Below are 23,380 nucleotides of genomic sequence, written 5' to 3'. Positions count from 1 at the left end.
GAGGACCGGAGCAGAATGCTATGCTTTAAATGTCTGTGTCCCGTCCAGAATTCATGCTGAAACAATCCTCAATGCAATGCTAAGAGGTGGTGCCTTTAGGAGGTGATGAGATCATGAGGGCACCTTCCTCATGAGTGGGATTAGCCCCTTATACAAGAGACTTCACGTGGGATTTGCCCCCTTTTGCCCTTCCACTTTCCGCCATTGAGGATGCAGCAGCAAGCTATCATCTTGGAAACAGAGAGCAGATGTTTGGAACTGGTTCTGTTTTATCTGATTCTGGGGGCCCCTCTTTTTCCCTATGCAAGATCCCCAAATTTTCTTCCTTCTCTCAAAGAAAGCTTCCAATATAGATGGGACTCAAAGGGAGTCATTTGCCCTCTAAGAGGTGTCACAATATGTCGTGTCAGTCATTCACACCTTAGTAAGAAAAAGCTTTTCAGGTCCTTGCCAGCGATTCTGGGAAAGGCTTAGAATTGAGAAAGGGGCCGATCCCCTGAGGAGGGCGCTGCCCGGAAGCCACGCTCATTTCTGCTTCCACTTGGGCAACCCCGGGAGCTCTGACTTCTAGGCAGTCACAGGGAAGGACCGCCGCCCCGCCCGCGGCTGCTGGTCCGGGTGGTGCTTCCGGATGCTATAAGGGCAGCGGCCCTTGGTGCTTCCTCCCACACCTCGCACCCAGCTCGGAGCCCGGAGCGTGCCTTGGCAGCGTATCGGGTAAGGCCGGGCCTCGGAGCGGCGGCGCGGTGGCGAGCTGGGGGGAGGCCAGGCCCCCTCGCTCAGCTTCCAGCCCAGCACCCTGTCCCCCGCCCCAGGCTCAGGCCCATCAGCCCGGCAGCTCCCTGCGCGCCCCCCCACCCGCTTGGCGCCCCCATCCCTTCCGGACGCCCCGTCTGAGACAGACGACCTCCGATCCCCCGCCCTTGCCTGGGCGCAGGCCGGGCCAGCCTGTGAGGGAGGAGGGAGGACGACAGATGCAGGCGGAAGGGCAAGACTGAAACCCGAGATTAGAGTGTTGTCCTTTCTCCCTGAATTCCCTTCCTCCCAGAGCTGTCTGTGACAGTTTCCGGGCAGCTCAGGGTCGAGCACTGCTCCTATCTGCAGCTGCAGGGAGAGAGAGGAGGAACCCCGTGCGATTCTAGAGACGATTTCACAACAAGGAGAAGTCAGCTGCCGAGCGGGCAATACAGTTCTTTGCCTGTCCTTGGGGAAATTAGGGCTCTGAGAGTGGAGATCAAGATGGGCTAGTGGGTGGTGGATGCGATGCTGCACCGCGGGACCCTGGACGGTGGCGGGTTTCCAAACTGGCACATCCTACACCGGCTCTGAGACTTTGGGCACCGGACCTCTTATACCTTTTGAACCTCAAAACTAAAGAAGACTTATATTATTATACTAATTACAGGGATACCTTTGCCGGAGTTTTAATGCTTAGTAGGTGGCTATGAGTCTCTGATAGAACGCTGTTAGTTCAGGTGAAGGCAGGCAATGGATTCATTGCCCAATGAATCAGAGACTTGAATCAAAGGCTCAGAAGCACCTGCGCTCCCAAACATAGGCTGGGAGGACCCAGGGCTGGGTGGCTATGCTCAAGCTGGGGGCTGGGGCCTGCCCCACTCCACCTAACCCTCAGACTCCCCTGTCTGCAAGGCCAGAGCCCTCTAGGGCACCCTGGGTGCCCTAAAATCCCCTGTAACTGCTGAATCCTTGGCCAGCATGGTCCCACATTTGTGGGCCTGGGAAAGTGTTCTTGCCCTGCTGGAATAAAAAAGCGGGGAGAAAGGACAAGATCAAGGGTGCCACAGGGTGGTTGGCAGAAGTGGAGGAAGCTTCTGGGGGAAAGAGTGCTGCCTAATCTGCTGGCATGGGCAGTGGGCACCATGGGGACCCTGTTCTGTGTTGCAGTTTTCACCATGGAGCAGCTGAGCTCAGCAAACACCCGCTTCGCCTTGGACCTGTTCCTGGCCTTGAGTGAGAACAATCCGGCTGGAAACATCTTCATCTCTCCTTTCAGCATTTCATCTGCGATGGCCATGGTCTTTCTGGGGACCAGAGGGAACACGGCAGCACAGCTGTCCAAGGTCAGCAGAAACGACAAAAAGGGTCTGCTTTCCTTCCATCTCCCTACGAATGGACGGTCTTTATGGAAAGGTTGTGCCTTTGAGCTTTTACAGTGTGTTTTCAACACTGTATTTTTATGAGATCAGACTTGCAGAAAAGTCACACTTGTATGCAGGCTTTCATTCATCATCAGGTTTTTCCTAAGTACCTACCACATACCAGGAACTGTCTTTTGTGTTGCTGAGGAGATAGCAGTGAGCAAAGCTGACAAAAATCCCTGCAGGGCGAGTCTTCTGTTCCAGTGGATGAATCTGGCAGCTTTCCTGAAAGCCATACTACATCCTCCTGAGCTGGCAGCTTCCAGTTTTTGCTTTGCATATAATGGATGATATGCAACTCATAAATATTGCCTGTTACATAACACTACTTTCAAGCATAATGAGAGGAATGAGACATAGGGAATGCATTATAGTGGAGATAGTGGCATTGCTTTTTTGCAAGGAAAAGAGAAAAAGTGACCCTGTGGTTCTATAGTCCCAGGGTGCTGAGCATGGCTTAGTGGGCTGTGGCATAGCACGCCCTGCAGGGGAAGTGAAGGGGAGACCCAGCAGCTTTAGGAGCAGGACCCAGCCCTTGGCGATGTGACAGGTCACTCTCATGCCCAGCCTTCCTTCTTGTCCTTAATGGACATGGAGGGGACTTCTGTGTTTGGTACTCTTTAATTCTGAGACGAGAACTCTAGCTCTCTCTCTCGAAGCCCAGCAGAAAGGAGTGGTAAAAGCAGAGGCTCTTCTAACATACCTGCTGTAAATTATACTGCCCCTGTTTCTTGGCAAGGTGCAGCCCAGGATACAAGTTCAAGGGCCTGCGAAGCTTCTATTCCTCATCGCGTTAGATGTGAAAGCATTTTAAATATATTTTTAAAATCCATTAAAAAAAAAACCTCTGTTACTAATTGTTAGTTGCTTCTTGCGGGGTTATATCAGTTGCTAGCTTGAGGTTTTCCAGGGACTTTAAAACCTCAGCAAAGAATAGTTTTAAGGACTCCTCCCTCATTTCCATTAAAGCAGATCCCTCATTTCCATGAAAGCAGATGGAGCATAGGCACAGTGCAAACATTCCATATCTCAGTGAGTAATGTGGACTTCGGACCCTATGCAATTTTGTTCTTTGTGTCATAATCATAAAGGAACCAGCCTAGGTCTCATAAAACCACAAAGGGCCTCTTGATTTGTAACTGATACATGGGGAATTAAACTTTTGCCAGAATGTTAAGTTTAAGGAAGTTATTTTAAAATAAGTGAGTTACTGATGTTAATAGGATAATAAAATATTAAAAGCCTCAGTCTGTAATATCTTCGTGGTTCTGAATAGAGGATGAACCCTATTTTTACTGCTTATTTCTGAGAACTTTCAGTAAAATTATATTTGATACGGAATATAAATATGAACATACCATTTATTATTTTCTTTGGAAAAGGCAGACTTTAATATAAATATTTAGTGTATTAACCACCCACATTTGTGGAACTGCTAGTGTAACAAAGAGTGATGTAAAAGCAATGTCTAAAGTTGTAATCATTCTGTCTCACAAAGCCATACATTTTGGATTTCCTATTGTCTGTTCTGCAATGACAAATTAATAAAGTATTGGGTTTGGGATCATCAATAATTAGTAATAAAAACACATTAATTTGATAGCAGGAGACACCAAGGCATCACTTTATAGTTTCAAAATAAATGGCTGTAGAAAAAATGTTTTCTTTATTTTAGACTTTTCATTTCAACACGGTTGAAGAGATTCACTCAAGATTCCAGAGTCTGAACACTGAGATCAACAAACCTGGAGCGTCTTATATTCTGAAACTTGCTAATAGATTATATGGAGAGAAAACTTACAGTTTCCTCCCTGTAAGTACTTTGCCCTTCGCATTCTAAAACCCCACTAGACACTGCAGATATTTTCTAGCACAATCAAGTCATGGAAGTCAGTTTTAATATTTGTAAACTTTCAGAAAAACAATACAGAAGGCAAACATGACAAAAACAATCCGGAAGGCAAACATGACAGAATGCAAACTTTAAGTGACTTGATGATTTTGTGTTATAGTCTTAGTGAAAAGATAGCTCCTGGAGGTTTTACTGAAGCAAGAGTACAATCAGTATTTGTGAAATCTTAGTCAAAGATCAGAAAAGAGTGGTAATTTTTATATAACAACAGCAGTATAAGGGTTAGGCTTACCACTACTGGAATGCACAGTTAAAAATGGCTAAGATAGTAAAATAATGTTAAATGTTTTTTACTACTATAAGAAAAACTGTAAGAGTTTGAAATTTTGTGTTACATGGAATTGTAGCCTTTTAGGACAATTTCTGTTGCTTTTCAGGATTGTAGAAAACAATTTCAACATGTAGTAGGAGTATATTTCCTTTTTCTTTTTTTAAATAGGAGTTCTTGGCTTCGACTCAGAAAACATATGGTGCTGACCTGGCCAGTGTGGATTTTCAGCATGCCACTGAAGATGCAAGGAGGACCATAAACCAGTGGGTCAAAGAGCAGACAGAAGGTGAGCGCCTGGGGAGGATGGAATCATTATGCGCTGCTCGTGTCATTCCTTTCCTCAGTCCGCCTTTCCACCTGCAGTTATTGCCTCCCCAGCTCCCACAGTACTGGCACACTTTGTGATTACAGTCAGAGGACGCTCCCGGTGTGTGAACTCTGCACTGCACTTGCTGGACAGCTCTCACATGTTAGAAGTTCACCAGAGTGGAAACTTGAACATGATTTAACTCAAGCGGCTAAATCCTTTTTTCTCATCAGCTCCCCAAAACTTTTAAAGTTACATTTTAAAGTTAAAACCAACATTGGCGGTGGCTCATAGCTGTATTCCTAGCACTTTGGGAGCCCAAGGTGGGCGGATAGATCATTTGAGGTCAGGAGTTCAAGACCAGCTTGGCCAACATGATGAAACCCTGTCTCTACTAAAAATACAAAAAGAATTAGCCAGGTGTGGTAGCGCACACCTGTAACCCCAGCTACTCTGGAGGCTGAGGCAAGAGAATCTCTTGAACCTGGGAGGCGGATACTACAGTGAGCCGAGATCATGCCACTGCACTCCAGCCTAGGCAACAGAGTGAGACTCCGTCTTAAAAGATAATAATAAAAATAATAAAAAATAAAACATAAAGTTAAAACCAACACTGAATACAGCAAAAAAAGGAATTAAAATTTTGAGGAGAATCCAGCCTGCCAAAAATTACCTAATACACATATGGGAAGAAATGTCCTGGAATTTCACCTGAAATCAATATTCACAAACTACTGTGGTCATACATTTTTTGCCAACATCTTGTCCAGTAAAAAAGGTGTGGTAGGTGGGGACTGACTTGCTCTGAGGGTGCAATTTATTTCTTTACTACATCTCTCTTCTTATCTAGTCCTGTAGTAGTCAACCCACTCCAGTAGGCATGTCTTCCGTTATGCGAATTGTTCCCGGCCATACTTGTGGTCACCAAGGTCACCTTTATTTCCATGGAGTATGTTCTGCTGGGTTTTTTTGTTTGTTTGTTTTTTGTTTTTAAGAGACAGAGTCTTGCTCTGTCGCCCAGGCTTGAGTGCAGTGGTGCGATCGTGGCTCACTGCAGCCTTGACCTCCTGGGCTCAAGGAATCTCCTCATCCCCACCTCCCAAAACACTGGGATAGCAGGTGTGTGCCACCATGCTTGGTCTTGTCCTGCCTTTTGGATAGTGTTTAAATCTTGTTTTGTGAGAGTAGGCATCTACTCAGCGATTTGAAGAAGTGATTTACTAATGACTTCTGACTTCTTCATTAATGACATCTTCATTAAGAATTTTTTTTTTCTAAAAAAGAATGGTTGTTACAAAATAAGGCTCATTGTTTATCATACAGTCCAGAAAAGGAGCATTTTCCTGTCTTTAGTCTTTCAGCACATTTGACTTGTTTAAAATGTCAGGTCCTTTGTGGGAAGTTTGTGTGTCATCCTGGTCTGCCCCACAGGTTGTTATATTTAAAGTAGAGACGGGTTAGTGAGTAGGGCTTTCCTAACTTAATATCTTATTAAATGAAAATTAAGTAGAAAATATATATTTGAATTGCATTTCCGTGCTAATATATTGCCAGTTCAAATTTGGAATTCCAATTTGGATTTTTTTTAAGCTAACTTAATTTTTTTAGGGAAAATTCCGGAACTGTTGGCTTCAGGCACGGTTGATGACATGACTAAACTTGTGCTAGTAAATGCCATCTATTTCAAGGGAAACTGGCAGGATAAATTCATGAAAGAGGCCACGACGAATGCACCGTTCAGATTGAATAAGGTGAGGTGAGGTAACTGTACAGAGTCATGCGTTGCTCTAAAAGAATGCAGAGAATAATTTCAGTGATTTGTTTTAACTGTTCAGAAAGACACAAAAACTGTGAAAATGATGTATCAGAAGAAAAAATTTGCATATGGCTACATCGAAGACCTTAAGTGCCGTGTGCTGGAACTGCCTTACCAGGGCAAGGAGCTCAGCATGGTCATCCTGCTGCCGGCTGACATTGAGGACGAGTCCACGGGCCTGAAGAAGGTATGGCTCCTGGGCTTCACGCTTTGTTGTGGTGCCTCCTGTGTGTGTGTTGCATGATAGGCAGGTGCTTGTTAAGTGTTCACTGATGGCACATTTTCCAATAGTTTGTCACTCCTTTGGAAATGTAGCCCATCAACACTTGCTACAGCAAAGTCCAGAGTTAATTTTTTTTTTTTTTACATTTATTTATAGAGACAAGGTCTCACTATGTTGTCTAGGCTGTTCTAGACCTCCTGGCTTCCAGAGATTCTCCTGCCTCAGCCTCCTGAGTAGCTGGGACTACAGCTGGGAGCCACTGTGCCTGGCTGACGTTTCATTTTTCAAGAAAGATGGCCAGCTACTTTCAGTGGACACTTGTGATGAGGTCGTCAAAGATCTATACTAGATATAATACTGGTTAGTGGCAGCCCATGGAAAGGCTCTTGAATTAACTTTAGAGGAAATTACAGGAAGATGAGGATTGTTTTACTGAGGAAAAAGATTGAAAAGCCCCAAATAGTGTAGCATCTATCTTCATCATGTACTATGCAATTCTATTATTACACTGTTCATTCTCATCACAATTCATGTAGACAGTGAATTAAATTTCCAATGGGTACAAGACAGGAAAAGCCTCATGTGACACGTTAGGCCTATTTACTAATATGAACTTTGTATGAGGTTTCCATTATATGTAGGGACCCTAGCCTGCTCTGTGCTCTCTGTCTCCTCCCCAGCTAAACTTGCCATCAGGAAGGGGTCTAATATGAATCATTTGCATGTACAGACTTTTAATACATTGCATAAAAATCAATGTGGTCTTTCTTTCAGTGGGATTTTTGCATTAGTTTTTCCGATTGTAAAGTGAAAATCTCTAGCCTCATAAAAGGAATTATCAGCACCATTAGAACAAGTAGAGTGATGATTCTGTTCCAGTCCAATAGCTATAACAATAGTAATGATAACAGCTGACATTTATATAGAACTATGGGTCAAGCACTTTATATACATCATTTCATTTAATGCTCTCAACAATCTATAAGGTAGATATAAGTAATGTCCACATCACATTTCAGATGAGGAACTAGATCCAGTTTGTCATTCCTTTGGAAATGTAGCCATAAATTTAATTATGCCTTTTACATTTTTATCTAGGAGCTAAAGTTATTAGATATTACTTCAGCTCCAGTAAGGTTCACCGATTACCACAGCTTCAGTGGGATCCAGACTAAATAGAAGAAATACTTTAAATTTCTTCTAGCACTACTCAACCTGGAAGTAATAGCAGCTGTCATGGCCTATCACAGCAATCTATTGTGGTAGGGGTTTAGTAAACCCTGGATGAATGGATGGATGGATGAATGGGTAGATGGATGGGTGGATGGGTGGATGAGTAAATGGGTGGATGGATGATAGATAGGTGGATAGATTGTTGGATGGGTGGGTGGGTGGATAGGTGAATGAATGGATGGATGAATGAGTGACTGTGTTGCTGGGTAGCTGGGTGGATGGATGGATGGATGAGTGGGTGAGTGGATGATGGACCCAATGTACAAAGTTCCTGGACTTGAACCTTTGATGACTTGGAACACCACCTCTGCCCTATTTCATCAATTGCCAGAAAGAAATAAAATTCTCCAAATGGAATCTGTTTTGGCACAAAACATGAAGGAAACTAACTAGCAACTGATATTATGGGTCCTTTGATTTAAATAATACTTTATTGCCTTACTTATGTAAAATTGGTATCACTTCTTCTTTTGCCTCATTTTAATTGCAGATTGAGGAACAGTTGACTTTGGAAAAGCTGCATGAGTGGACCAAACCTGAGAATCTCGATTTCATTGAAGTTAATGTCAGCTTGCCCAGGTTCAAACTGGAAGAGAGTTACACCCTCAACTCAGACCTCGCCCGCCTAGGTGTACAGGATCTCTTTAACAGTAGCAAGGCTGATCTGTCTGGCATGTCAGGAGCCAGAGATATTTTTATATCAAAAATTGTCCACAAGTCCTTTGTGGAAGTGAATGAAGAGGGAACAGAGGCAGCAGCTGCCACAGCAGGCATCGCCACCTTCTGCATGTTGATGCCAGAGGAATATTTCACTGCAGACCATCCATTCCTTTTCTTTATTCGGCACAATTCCTCAGGTAGCATCCTGTTCTTGGGCAGATTTTCTTCCCCTTAGAAGAAAGAGACTGTAGCAATACAAAAATCAAGCTTAGAGCTTTATTACCTGAGTTTTTAATGGTGCCAATGTTCTTCTGTCTTTACCAATAAAACCAATATCCAGAAACAAATCTTTTCTTTTCTTTTCAAGTTCGGCTCTATTGGCTGTTTACACCCATAAATTTTGGCACGTGTATCTACTTTTCTTTTTTTACATCGAAAAAATCCAGTGGCTGCTTTTGAATGCATCAAGTAAAAAAGAAGAAAAGAATACATCAGATGTGTAGATTCTTGACCATGTAGTAATCTATGAAATTGCTATGTCCTCCTGACAGCCATGGGAAAACATGATAAGATGGTCATTTATTTTGCAGTTAGAATTTTGGGAGCTGCGAAATAGACAGACACCCTGACTATTGAAGGGAGGTTTAAAAACACGTATTCAATTGAAATATAAGAGAGCACCCCAACTGAGAGCCCAGGTTATGAAGACAAACTTGTCTCGCCTGACGTTTCTGTCTGTTGTTCTGCAGGATTAGTATTCTGTTACAGCCCTCTCGTTTCTAGACTCTTTAATTAAAGGGCCAATGGTTATAACCTGCATTCCCTTTTTTGTTCTTCTTTATGTATAATATATAGTTAATGTGGCAGTGCATGAAATCAAGAAGTGGGTTTCTTAGGATAAAAGATGCCAAGAGTCTACAAAAATAACCATGTAGTAAGATAAACTGCTGAACAAAGGTTTTATTATTAGCCACCTTCGCATGTATTTTCTTTTTTTTTTTTTTGAGACAGAGTCTTGCCCCGTTACCCAGGCTGGAGTGCAGTGGCACGATCTCAGCTCACTGCAACCTCTGCCTCCTGGGTTCAAGTGATTCTCTTGCCTCAGCCTCCTGAGTAGCTGGGATTACAGGCATGCACCACTAGGCCCAGCTAATTTTTGTATTTTTAGTAGAGATGGGGTTTTGCCATGTTGGCCAGGCTGGTCCTGACCTCCTGACCTCAGGTAATGCGCCCACCTCAGCCTCCCAAAGTGCTGGGATTACAGGTGTGAGCTACCGTGCCTGGCCTTCTCATGTGTTTTCTGATTAAGGCTCTTGACTTCCTTCATCCATACAGGTTGTTATGCCGATAAGATGGCATTGTGCAGGGCTATGTGGGGAGATGGGGTGGGGGGCTCTTGGACTAATATAAAACTTTGGCAAATGTAGTTCTTTGAATGGGGCTTGAAACACTGCATTTTCTTGCTCCCACAAGGATAGTGGGCACCATGAATTAATAAAATATCCTAGGATTCTGCAAGCCAGACTGGTCTCAGGCCTCTTGTTACAGCTCTCTTATCCTGGACAAATTAAGACTACCAGTGGGGCTTCTCAGCCTTGCAACATTGTTGGGAGTAAGGAATTCCACAAGTTAACAACAAAATTTTAGCAACTCTCTTGTCATCACACTTTCTTTTTTCCCCCCTTTCTTAAAATACTTACCATATTTCAGGTTTTCAGGAAAAGCACTGCTTTCTGTAAGTCTTTTCTTTTGGTTTCTCATCCTAAAATCCACTCTGATTTGGAGTAAATCATGTTCATTATGTAGAAACTGAATTGCAGGGGCCCAAGTGAGCCTGCTCAAATTATATATGAGGCAACAGGCCTACAGACTATAAGTAAATTGTTGAAGGTCAAAACAATTGGTGAGTTCCAGGGCAGAGACTAGAATCCAATTCGCATTTTATGTGGAGAGCATCTAATTTATGTAATGGTGAAATAGTTACCTCAGGCCTCTGAAGACAATTAGAAACCAAACAAATAAAACAAGCATCAGCCAAAGGCAAGGAAGGGCTAATCTGAACATAAAGAATTACTGGGCCAAGATCCAGCACAAATTGGAAATTCAGAGAGGTGAATCTGGAAATTGGGGCCACTTCTGCCCCAGGGCCATCTGCCATCCAGAAGGGGGAAATGAGAAGTGGTAGACAGAGTTTGAACCCGTCCAGAGTGGGGGGCCCATTATACTGCCTCTGCTTTTGTTTGGCATTTTAAGACCTATGCCCTATGGGTATGACAGAGTCAGCTCAGAATGCAGCCCTGCGATGCGTCGTTGGAGAGCCCAGAAATTTCCAATCCCTGGAAGTAGATTATTTTCATCCTGGTTTGCTGCTCCCCATGGGCACACTGCAGAAGCAAGCAAAAATCACATTTTGGGGAAAATTACCCTTAAACCTCAAATCATGTTTACCATCAGCTTTTATAATACAATATCTGGCACATAATCAAAGATAACTGGACAGTTGAGGAGCCATGACAATGTAAACTAATACCAGCACAAAAGATAGACAACAGAAACTCCAGTACAGAGGCTCCAAATATGAGAACTGTCACACACAAACAGAAAAGAGCACTGTTTTCTATGATCGAGATGATTAAATACAAGGTTTAACATTTCAGCAGATAATTGGACACTTCAAAGAGACACTGCATATTTGAATAAAAATAAGACAGAAATTGCAGAGCTCAAAAATACAATAATAAGTGAACTCAATAGATAAGATTTAACAAAAAATTAGATGGCTAAAGAGAGAATTCGTGAATTTGAAAGTTCAAAGAAAATATTCATAGTTTCTTCTAGAAAGACAAATATGATAAATGAAACCTCAAAAGGCAAAAGAATGGAAAATACAAAAGAGAAGATAAGAGACCTAAGGTAGTCAGCAAGAAGATGCTTAATGGGAGAAGAGAAAGTATAGAGCAGAATCATATTCTATTTATTTACTTATTATTAACTATCAATTTTTAGAGACAGGGTCTCACTTTGTTTCTTAGGTTGGAGTGCAGTAGTCCTCATGGCTCACTGCAGCCTTGAACTCCTGGGCTCAAGCGATCCTCTCACTTCAGCCTCCCAAGTAGCTGGGACCACAGGAGTGTGTCACCACACCTGACTAATTTTTCATTTATTTTTTGCAGTGACAGGATCTCGCTGTCTTGCTCAGGCTGGTCTCTAACTCCTGGCCTCAAGCGATCCTCCCACTTTGGCCGCCCAAAGTACTGGGATTACAGGCATGAGCCACCACACCTGGCATCAGAATCATATTTTAAAATCTAACATTCAAATGTTTAACTAAAACAGATAAAGAATGTCAATTCACAGAGTGTGGAAACCCTACTTAAACCCCAAGCAGCAAAAGACAAAGAAATCCATCTCTAGAAGCATCCTAGTTAAACTGCACTCATCCAAAGACTAGGGACAATCACAAAATGAAAACAACTGAACAAAAGGCCAAAGCACCTTTAAAGAAGCAGTGATTACAACGTCAACACCTATGTCAACAGACACAATAAAAGCCAGAAAGCCATAGGATGATTCTCTCAATATGTTGGAAAAAGCAAAATCTAAAAGCCCGGCCAACCTAGAATTATTGGATGCCCAGGAAGAATATCCTTCAAGATATTTTCAGACAAAAACTGAGAAAGTTCACCATCAGCAGACGTCCCCTGAGAAAAAGTATAAAGGAGATTCGTTATGCACAAGAAATGTCAGAGTTCTAACAACAACAACAAAAAAGAGCAAGAAAAATTGGTGACTATAATAAGTTTAAATGAATATTGACCATGTAAAACAGAAGTGATGGCTACAAATTTTCAAATATATCCGGAATTAAAATAAATGATAACAGAAGTTGGGGAGGGAAATGGAGTCAAAAGTTCCAAGGCCCTTGCATTGTCTAGGAAGAGAATAAAGTACAATTACAATTACATTAGAGGTTGATAAAGAATGACAAAGAATACCAGCATCAGTCTGAAAGAAGAAGAGAAAGACAAGAAAATGATACAAGAGCAGGTATGGCAACTAGCAAGATGGTATAGTAAACTCTAAATAAAATGAACATTGAGTAAATGTCCCCATTCCAGTTAAACGACAAAGATGGTCAGGCTGGATTGAAAAAAATACTATACACGATTTAGAGGAAATAGATATAAAACATAAGAATCGGGAGAATTTGAGAAGAAAAGAATAGAAAAAGATAGATCATGCAAATGCTAACCACAAAAGTAAGTGTAGCCATAACGGCATTAGTGATAATGTCTACAGAGTCCCAAATATACCCAGAATTAAACTAAATGGTAACATAGAAGTTGGGGAGGGAAATGGGGTTAAAAGCTCTAAAGTCCTTGCATTGTCTGGGAAGGGAATAAAGTACAATTACAATTACATCTTTCCTATTCCTATTCTAGAGATAAGGACAGACACTTCATAACAGCAACAAAAAGATTCAGCTCACAAGGAAAATATAACAATTCTTAACTTGTATATACCCAACAACATGCCCTCAAAATGAAACAACAAAAATAGAAAGAAACTAAAGGAGAAATTGGTCTGAAATTTGAGAACAAGACGAGGATGTGCTATCATCACTTAATATTTTAATGAAGATCCTAGCTGATACACTAACTCAAGAAAAAAAAATATATACAATGATTTGAAAGAAAGAACAAATCTCACAATATTTCAGATTATTTTTATGGAAAATCTAAATTATTAGAATTTAAGTAAGTTAAGTAAAGTTGCTGGTTATAAGTTTAATTTGTAAAGCTAGTTTTTATATCTAGGTAACATCTGCAGTTTAAAAAATTTTAATACCATTTATAATGACATCAAAAAATACTTTAGTGCCTAGGAATGAATCCAACAAGTTGTTTGGGACTCTATACAGAAAACGATAAATGTTATTAAGAATAAATGAAAGAGGCCGGGCGCGGTGGCTCAAGCCTGTATCCAGCACTTTGGGAGGCCGAGACGGGTGGATCACGAGGTCAGGAGATCGAGACCCTCCTGGCTAACACGGTGAAACCCCGTCTCTACTAAAAAATACAAAAAACTAGCCGGGCGAGGTGGCGGGCGCTGTAGTCCCAGCTACTCGGGAGCTGAGGCAGGAGAATGGCGTAAACCGGGAGGCGGAGCTTGCAGTGAGCTGAGATCGGCCACTGCACTCCAGCCTGGTGACAGAGCAAGACTCCGTCTCAAAAAAAAAAAAAAAAAAAAGAATAAATGAAAGAGATCTGAAAAAATGAAGAGCTATACCATAGTTATGATGCAATACCTTAAATATCTCTATTGGGCTGGGCATGGTGGCTCACACCTGTAACCCCAGCACTTTGGGAAGCTGTTGGGGGAAGATCTCTTGAGCCCAGGAGTTCTAGACCAGCCTGGGCAGAAGACTTCGTCTCTACTAAAAATAAAAACAAAAAAATTAGCCAGGCATGGGGACACGTGCCCATCCCCACTCCTTTGGAGGCTGAGGCAGGAGGATCACTTGAGCCTAGGATTTTGAGGCTGCAATGAGCTATGATCATGCCACTGCACCACACTAGCCTGAGTAACAAAGCAAGACCTTGTACAAAAAAAAAAAAAAAAAATAGACAATTGATCTATAGAATCAATGCAATCCCCCCAGAAAAACGCAGTAGCTATTTTTGTTTGGTTTGGTCTTCTTTTCTGTGAAATACGGCAAGTGGTTTTGTTTTGTTTTGTTTTGTTTTTGTTTGTTTGTTTGTTTGTTTTGAGACGGAGTCTCGCTCTGTCGCCCAGGCTGGAGTGCAGTGGTGCAATCTCGGCTCACTGCAAGCTCCACCTCCCGGGTTCCCGCCATTCTCCCGCCTCAGCCTCCCGAGTAGCTGGGACTACAGGCGCCCGCCACCGTGCCCGGCTAATTTTTTGTATTTTTAGTAGAGACGGGGTTTCACCGTGTTAGCCAGGAGGGTCTCGATCTCCTGACCTCGTGATCCACCCGCCTCGGCCTCCCAAAGTGCTGGGATTACAGGCTTGAGCCACTGCGCCCGGCCGTTTGTTTGTTTTTTTAAGACAGAGTCTCACTCTGTCACCCAGGCTAGAGTGCAGTGGCATGATCTCTGCTCACTGCAACCTCTGCCTCCCGGGTTCAAGCGGTTCTCCTGCCTCAGCCTCCTGAGTAGCTGGGATTACAGGCATGCACCACCACGCCTAACTAATTTTTGTACTTTTAGTAAAGATGTGGTTTCACCATGTTGGTTAGGCTGGTCCCGAACACCTGACCTCATGATCCGCCTGCCTCGGCCTCCCAAGTGCTGGGATTACAGGCTTGAGCCACTGCGCCCGGCCGTTTGTTTGTTTTTTTAAGACAGAGTCTCACTCTGTCACCCAGGCTAGAGTGCAGTGGCATGATCTCTGCTCACTGCAACCTCTGCCTCCCGGGTTCAAGCGGTTCTCCTGCCTCAGCCTCCTGAGTAGCTGGGATTACAGGCATGCACCACCACGCCTAACTAATTTTTGTACTTTTAGTAAAGATGTGGTTTCACCATGTTGGTTAGGCTGGTCCCGAACACCTGACCTCATGATCCGCCTGCCTCGGCCTCCCAAAGTGCTGGGATTACAGGTGTGAGCCACTGCACCCGGCCAAGTTGTTCTAATGGTTATATAAATATATAAAAGTCAAAAATACCCAAGACAATCTGGAAGAAGAATTAGTAAGAAGATGGACTTAACTGAATCAAGACTTATTCTAAAGCTGCAGAAAATAAGATAAAGCAGTTTTGATGCAAGGATGGCCAGAAACGGACTAGAACAGAGAGCCTAGAAATAGCCTCCCACAATGAACCCGGCCTCATGACGAGTAGGACCGTCATCCCAGTGTACCCCAAACAGCCTGTTTACACCTCTGGTCCTAATGTAATTAGTACTTTTGTATCTTTTTATCTTTTACTCTCAACATTTAATCCACTTGGATAATAAATCCTATGGTCATTATACTTATGACAAATGCAGCATTTCAGGGTCAAGAATTAATGGGGAAAAATTTCAGTAAATTGTCTGGGACATCTAGGAACCCATATAAAGAAAATTTAAAGTTGATTCCTGCCTTACAACCTACAGGAACATTGATACCAGATGGACTGTAGACTTAACTGATGCAAAACAAAGCTTTCAGAAGATAATAGAAGCGTCTATCTTCATGAACTTGTGTAGAGAGATTTCTTAAGAAGACACATACACATGTTTTGTTACATTTAGTCCGAGGCATATGGATGTTTTTGATGCTAAATTGGACCAAATGAAATTTAAGAACTTTAGTTCTGCAAAACATAGCACTGAGAGAGTGAAATGGTGAGCCTCAGGGGTAGTTTATGCAGGCCAATACCCCTAGAAGCTGTAACATCTAGATAGGCTCTGAGAGTTTCCATTGGCAGCATTCCAATTCTAGAGCTTTTCCCACTTCACTCGGTGATTTCCCAAGCTGCTGATAAAAAAAAAAAGTAGTGAAGGCAGCCAGAGAGAGCTCTATGTAGTCACAACTTTGGAGAACTGGCTTCCAAATATCTTCCCAGTTTTTAATATTTCAGAAACACTGCCTTAGGTGACGCAAAGGAAGTGGGGGCCAATTCTGAGGTGAGAGAGCAGGGGTATCCGGTTGAGTGTTATAAAATCTGGGGTGCTTTTATTTATTTATTTTTCATTTATTAAATTATTTTATTTTATTTATTTACTTATTTGAGATGGAGTCTCACTCTGTCGCCCAGGCTGGAGTGCAGTGGTGCGATCTCGGCTCGCTGCAACCTCCACCTCCTGGGTTCAAGCAATTCTCCTGCCTCAGACTCCAGAGCAGCTGGGATTATAGGCACCTGCCACCACACCTGGCTAATTTTTGTATTTTCAGTAGAGACAGGGTTTCACCATAGTAGCCAGGTTGGTGTCGAACTCCTGACCTCGGTGATCCACCCTCAGTCTCCCAAAGTGCCCGGATTACAGGCTCTCCTGCCTGTAATTCCGTGTTGCCCAGGGCTGGTCTCGAACTCCTGGGTTCAAGTGATCCACGTACTTCAGCCTCACAAAGTGCTGGGATTACAGGTGTGAGCTACCGCACCTGGCCTATGTCCTTGTATTCTAAATTCTTCCTTACTTGAAAAATAATCACTATATTGTAACCTAGAATTCTCATCCCACCATAGCTCTTCTTCCAGCTTAGGGCAGGGAGAACTCGCTAATATTTCGTGAGAAATAAACACGGGGTCAGCCTGGCGCTTGGAATCTGATATTTGCATTTTCGTTAAGTATTATTAACTCCAACCTCCCAAAATGGGTGCTATTATCCTTACTCTATAGATGATCTCAGAGCAGAATGAGGACTTGGTCTCACCACTCTGAAGGGCAGAAAATAACCTGATTCATCCTGAGCGGAAGTCCCTGAATTTCACCATAGGATTTTGTCAAAGGGTTGAATACATTCTAAGCTCTCCTAAGAGATTTTGGTGCTTCAATATTAATGTTATCCTTTCACTTTTCACTGTGAAACTCTGCCGATGGAAATGGAATCTTTGATAATTTTGGAAGCTTCTATAAACTTGTTCTTGACCAGACAGACTGGGAATTGCTTGGACATAGGTAAATGACATTTCAGTAGGCCCTGCCGATTTATCATCTTTCCAGGGCACAAATGCAGCAGCCTTGTCCCCCTCCACTGTCATTGCTAAGAGCCAAGATCATTACAAAAGCTTGTACATCTGGTTGGGGATAAGAAATAAACTAAAGGACACATTTGACTTAAAAAAAAATTCAGGACTAAGGGAGGATCTGTTTTATTTCAACCCTGGAAAAGGTGATGCTTCATAAACATCTACAGATTATGAAGTAAAAAAGCATTTCTTCAGCTGAACTTTCGGGGTTCTAATTACATATACTTAAAATGACAGAATTGCAACGCTGGGGAGACTTCTAATCTGAAAAACCAGCCAGCAGCTGCTGTGACCACAGCTGAATACGCAGGTTACGGAAGAGGGGTGTAGAGTGAACGAATTAACCCCAAATCACTCTGCCTAAGGATAACTTATAATGTGACATCTTACCTGTGTTGTGTAACAAAGCTGATTTTCTTTCTGAGATGGAGTCTCGCTCTGTTGCCCAGGTTGGAGTGCAATGTCACGATCTCAGCTCACTGCAACCTCCGCCTCCCGAGTTCAAGCAGTTCTCCTGCCTCAGCTCCCAAGTAGCTGGGACTACAGGTATGTGCCACCACGCCCAGGTAATTTTTGTATTTTTTTTATTTAAAAAAATTTTTTTTGAGATGGAGTCTCACTTTGTTGTCCAGGCTGCAGTGCAGTAGCCCAAACTCAGCTCACAGCAACCTCCACCTCCTGGGTTCAAGTGATTCTCCTCCCTCAGCCTCCTGAGTAGCTGGGATTACAGGCATGCTCCATCACCACGCTCAGCTAATTTTTGTATTTTTGATAGAGACGGGATTTCACCACGTTGGTCAGGTTGGTCTCGAACTCCTGACCTCAAGTGATTCACCAGCCTATAATGTATACAATATATATATTAAGATATATATTTTTTAATGTCAAAAAGCCTCACGGCTGCTGAAGCATTTTGTGGCCAACAGTGACATAAACAAATTCACATTAAAACACGGACTCTGCCTGCCACTTGAAGAATAATACCAATGTAGTCAGGAGTGGGAACTGCGGGATCACTTAGGGGTCATGACAGTGGCTTCTACCACGAGCCAGAAGAGGTAGACATGAAGAGATGGATGTGAGACCTACCTGAAAGGAGCACTTTGCAGTCGATAAGTTGTGGAGGGTGAAAGAAAATGAATTTTCTATTGAAGTTTTCCTTTAGCTTTCCAGCAGTTGGGCAAATGCACATGCTTCCCCTGAGATGAGAAGCCCAGAAGGCTGACAGTTCTGGTGAAAGGTGGGAGTGTAGTCGTGAACATGTGATGTGGGTCTTCCAGAAGGAGATGCCACTTTGGCGGCTGGGTATGTGGATCTGCAGCTCAGAAGCGAGGTCTGGGAGGAGATGCGAACCTGGTTATCCACACCACAGAGCTGTAAGATTGCATGGATGAGGCTGCGCGTGGTGGCTCACACCTGTAATCCCAGCACTTTGGGAGGCCAAGGCGGGTGGATCACAAGGTCATGAGATTGAGACCATCCTGGCTAACATGGTGAAACCCTGTCTCTACTAAAAGTACAAAAACAAAATTAGCCGGGTATGGTGGCGGGCACCTGTAGTCTCAGCTACTCAGGAGGCTGAGGGGAGAGAATGGTGTGAACTTGGGAGGTGGAGCTTGCAGTGAGTTGAGATTGCACCACTGCACTCCAGCCTGGGTGACAGAGCAAGACTCTGTCTCAAAAAAAAAAAAAAAAAAAAAAAAAAAGGATTGCATGAATGAGAATGTGAAGGATATGAAGGGTGGGGGGCCCTAAAGGAGAACCAGAGGTATCCACCATTCAGATCCATCATTCAGGGCCAGGAACAGAGTGAGGATGATCAAGGAGGCCAATGAGAAGTGACCCAGGAAGGAGATGGGAGAGCTCAGGGGATAAACTGTATCACGTTCTACTGAGAGGTCAGGTGAGGTGAGTTAGAAACATGGAAGTCATTGGAGCCCTCAGCAAGGAAAATGTATTTGGAGTGGTGGGAATGAAAGCCAAGTTGAAGTGGCTTAAAGAGTAAATAGCCCAATTCTGGCTGCAAGATTGTGGCATTAGCATAGATTTTTTTTCTTATTAATCAGTCTTGAGTCATAGTTTACATATCATCACCCATTTTAAGCATAAAGCTCAATGAACTTTGATAAGTGTATATCCTTGTGAATCCAGCACCCGAGTCAACATATAGAACCCCCTGTCACTCCAGGAGTGCACTCATTTTTAAATGTCACTATAGATTTCTTTGTTCTGTAATTTTATAGAAATAGAACCGTATACTAGGCACTTTTTGTGCTTGACTTCTTTCACTTGGCATGCCGTTGAGATTCATCCATGTTGTTATATGTGTCAGTTCATTCTTTTTCAATGCCAAATAGTATTTCATTGTGTCTTAGTCTGTTTGGGCAGCCATATCAAATCGCCATAGACCAGGTGGTTCATAAACAACAGGAATTTATTGCTTACAGTGCTGGAGGCCGCAAAGTCCAAGATCAAGGTACAGGAAGATTTGATGTCTGGCGAGGGCCTGCTTATTGGTTCCTAGATGGCCCTTTCTTGCGGTGTCCTCATGTGGAAGAAGTGGGGAGGCAGCTCTCTGGGGTCCCTTTTACAAGGGTGCAATTCCACTCCTAAGGGCTCCACCCTTATGACCTAATCACCTCCCGAAGGTTCCATCTTCTAATGTCATCAGCTTGGGGATTAGATTTCAGCACATGAATTTTAGGGGAACACAGACATTCAGATCATAGCATTTAGATATATATTGTAATTTAATTATCTGCATATTTTTAATGGACATAATTGAGTTGGCTCTATGCCATGAAAGCAAATACTATTCAGTATTAGACTGTATGAATCTAGTATGAAGAAAAACAATATAATGAGAAAAATTATAATCATTATGACAAATGGTGAAAAAGCATTTGAAAACACTGAACACCCTAACTTGATAAGGAACTTTTGCTAGAAACCCATAACAAGATGCTTAGTGGTAAAATTTTATAGGCATCTCCATTAATGTCAAGACCTGTTGTTAAGGATACCTGCTATCACCAACACCAATAAATTTTTCTAAATGCTGCAGACAGTGAAATGGGTCAAGAAAGAGAACTGAAGTATGAATGTTAGAAAAAGATAAAGAAAATATCTAGAAAATTAGGGAATCAATTAATAAACTGCTATGACGAATAAAGGAGACCAATAGGATAGCAAGATTCAAGGTAGCTGTTTAAAAATTAGTAGCTTTGCTATATAACAGTAGTGGTAAAGTAGAAATTGGAAAAGAATCCCATTTACCATGTCAGAAAAAAATCTAGATATTAATAGAGGTGCAAGAGTAGGAAGAAAAGGACGAAACTTTAGTGAAAGATACAGAAGACATTATTAGAAGACAGACTCAAAATGGCAAAGACACCAATCTCCCCAAATTAATGCATAGTTCTGATGCAATTCCAGTCCTAATTTGACTAACCAATTCTAAGGCTTTTCTGGAAGAGTAAATGAGAAAAATAGGAAAAGTATTTTTGAAAGAGGGGGAAAGAAGAAAGAATTAGTCCTACACTGAAACACTGTGGCTCTGGCTCAGAAATAGACAAACCAATAGAGTGAAAAACCATCAGGTAATAAAATCTGTGAGAATCTGTGAGAGTTCATTGTGTGATTAATGTGCCACCTCAAATTTGGGGAAAGGGTGGACTAAGTGGGTATTCAGGCTGTTCTTTGGGAAGAAGTAGTTCTCTACTTTGTACCCCGAACAAATTTCAGATAGATCAGAGTGATAAATTTAGAAGATAAAGCCACAAAAGTACTGGAACAAGATACTGGAGAATATGCTTTAAATCCTTGAGTGGGGAAAGGACTTCTCAAAGAAGACAAAAGATCCAGAAAGTAAAAATTTAGCCATAAAGTAGAAATTTAAAGATTTGATTCCATAAATTTTTTCTACTACCCATATAAAATAATTGCACAATATATAACAAAGGTGTGGTACCCCTGAGACATGTGCCAGCAGAAGCGATCACTGTGTCCCGCCATCGGGGACAGAGGTTGTGTGAACGACCCCTCAGATGCCTTTGTCCCTGTGGTCCTGTGATTCCAGGAAGCTGCCTCACCAGGACCAAGATGGTAAGTCCTCTGTCCACCTCTCATTGCCCTAGATGTTGAAGATTAACATTATGAGTAAGAAAAGGTGGTTCCTTTGGAAGGTGGTCATCTACCTGGGCAGATAAACACCACAAGCTGGAGGCAGGGACATCCACTGCATTTTGCAGCACCCAAGGGGGAAGTGACTCACTGCCCTGCGGAGGTCAGTTAAGCCTGGAACCGGGTTCTACACATTACTATAATTCTCTTTGTTACTTTTTTTTTTTTTTTTTTTGAGATAGCGTCTTGCCCTGTCACCAAGACGGGAGTGCAATGGCACGATCTCGGCTCACAGCAACCTCCTCCTCCCAGGTTCAAGCGATTCTCCTGCCTCAGCCTCTCAAGTAGCTGGGACTACAGGTACACGCCACCACGCCTGGCTAATTTTTTGTATTTTTAGTAGAGATGGGGTTATATCATGTTAGCCAGAATGGTCTCAATCTCCTGACCTCGTGATCTGCCCACCTCAGCCTCCCAAAGTGCTGGCGTCACAGGCGTGAGCCACCGCGCCCGGCCCTCTCAGCCTCCCAAAGTGCTGGCATCACAGGCGTGAGCCACCGCGCCCGGCCCTCTCAGCCTCCCAAAGTGCTGGCATCACAGGCGTGAGCCACCGCGCCCGGCCCTCTCAGCCTCCCAAAGTGCTGGCATCACAGGCGTGAGCCACCGCGCCCGGCCCTCTTTGCTGCTTGATGATGTTGGTTTTATTTAATCATTGCAACCATCCATTTTTCTAGCAAGGGAATGCCTTTATTTGACTTCATGAAACTTAGAAAGCTCTTTACAAACAAATGAACAAAAAATCAACACACCCATGCATTCAGCACCCAGATCAAGAAATCGAATTCTTCCAGCACTCCGGGGACCACAGACCCCTTCTAAAGAGCATAGAAGAATTTTATCTATATACTGTCTTAAATTTCTTACTGTTATATTTTGTGTATACATGTGTGTGGCGTCCATGATCAATCCATTTTGAATGACCAACTACCCTTGTAAAGAAAGTAAATCCTTTAGGACTGAAGTTCTGTATTTGGCTTTTAGGTGGATACAAGTTTGTAGCAAATTCTAGCCATCTTTGGTTTTTCTTTCCCTAGCCTGCTCTCTTCTCTTGGATGTTAACAAACCCTTCTAGATGTGAGCAATCCAGCGCCAGTTAAGCAGAAACCATTCTCTTCCTGAACAGTTCAACCACAGTTTTGTCATGATGATCCATCAAACTCTCAGGAAGGCCTCTTTGCCTGTTACTTTTTAGAAAAAATAAAAGCTTACGTTTATTATATGTCAAAATCAGCACTGACACAGAAAACCACAGTAAAGAAAAGCCAAACAATTGCTTAATTTCTTTTGCTGAGAATCACCACGCCAGCAATCAAGTGGATCATGGGAGGAAAGTAAAAACCCTAAAGAAAAAGAAAGGTGCCTGTGTTCCCCCAACCCTACCCACTCCCTGTTTCCTTTGGCTTCAGTTTTGAGCACAGCCCTTCCAAATTCCAATCTGTCACCCTGAGGAGGCTTTGTGTTGACATGATCAACGATGACATTGACATAGATTGAACTCTAAAAGGAAGATAATATCTCACTCTACAAAGTGCTGAAGTGGCAGGAACTTTTCTAAGTTCTAGGAGCGTATTTAATCCTCTCAACAATCTGATGAGTTGGGTAGGACCTGCGTCCTCATTTGACGGATGGTGACACTGAGACACACGATGTTAGGTATGTTGCCAACAGTCACAAAGGGCCAGGGTTCAACCTAGACTGTCTGGCCCCAAAGCCTGTGCTCTTTTCTTTTTTTTAATCTGTATTTACTTATTTATTTTCATCCTTTAAAAAATAATTTTACAGCCGGGCCTGTTGGCTCACGCCTGTAATCTCAGCACTTTGGGAGGCCAAGGCGGGTGTATCACAGTGTTCATTGTTCCCATCTTTATGACCATGTGTACCTAGTGTTTAGCTCCCACTTACAAGTGAGAACATGTGGTATTTA

General features: G+C 42.7%; 1 protein-coding gene across 2 annotated transcripts; it reads left to right on the top strand.

The window, feature by feature from the left end:
- The first annotated feature begins 519 nt into the window (after positions 1 to 519).
- On the top strand, positions 520 to 9,400 carry SERPINB1 (serpin family B member 1). Of its 2 annotated transcripts, none has more exons than XM_033216052.1 (7): positions 520 to 717; positions 1,906 to 2,081; positions 3,835 to 3,972; positions 4,511 to 4,628; positions 6,258 to 6,400; positions 6,485 to 6,652; positions 8,412 to 9,400. In XM_033216052.1, the coding sequence occupies exons 2-7, from the start codon at positions 1,914 to 1,916 to the stop codon at positions 8,814 to 8,816; spliced, it is 1,140 nt and encodes a 379-aa protein (XP_033071943.1). In that variant the 5' UTR covers positions 520 to 717; positions 1,906 to 1,913; the 3' UTR covers positions 8,817 to 9,400. The 2 variants fall into 2 exon arrangements, with proteins under 2 accessions (XP_033071943.1, XP_033071942.1); XM_033216051.1 differs by lacking the exon at positions 520 to 717 and adding an exon at positions 776 to 1,434.
- Positions 9,401 to 23,380: the final 13,980 nt, after the last annotated feature.

The sequence above is a fragment of the Trachypithecus francoisi genome, unplaced genomic scaffold (assembly GCF_009764315.1).
Source record: "Trachypithecus francoisi isolate TF-2019V2 unplaced genomic scaffold, Tfra_2.0 Lachesis_group10, whole genome shotgun sequence".
Lineage (NCBI taxonomy): Eukaryota > Metazoa > Chordata > Mammalia > Primates > Cercopithecidae > Trachypithecus > Trachypithecus francoisi.
This window is presented reverse-complemented; position numbering and strand designations above follow the sequence as displayed.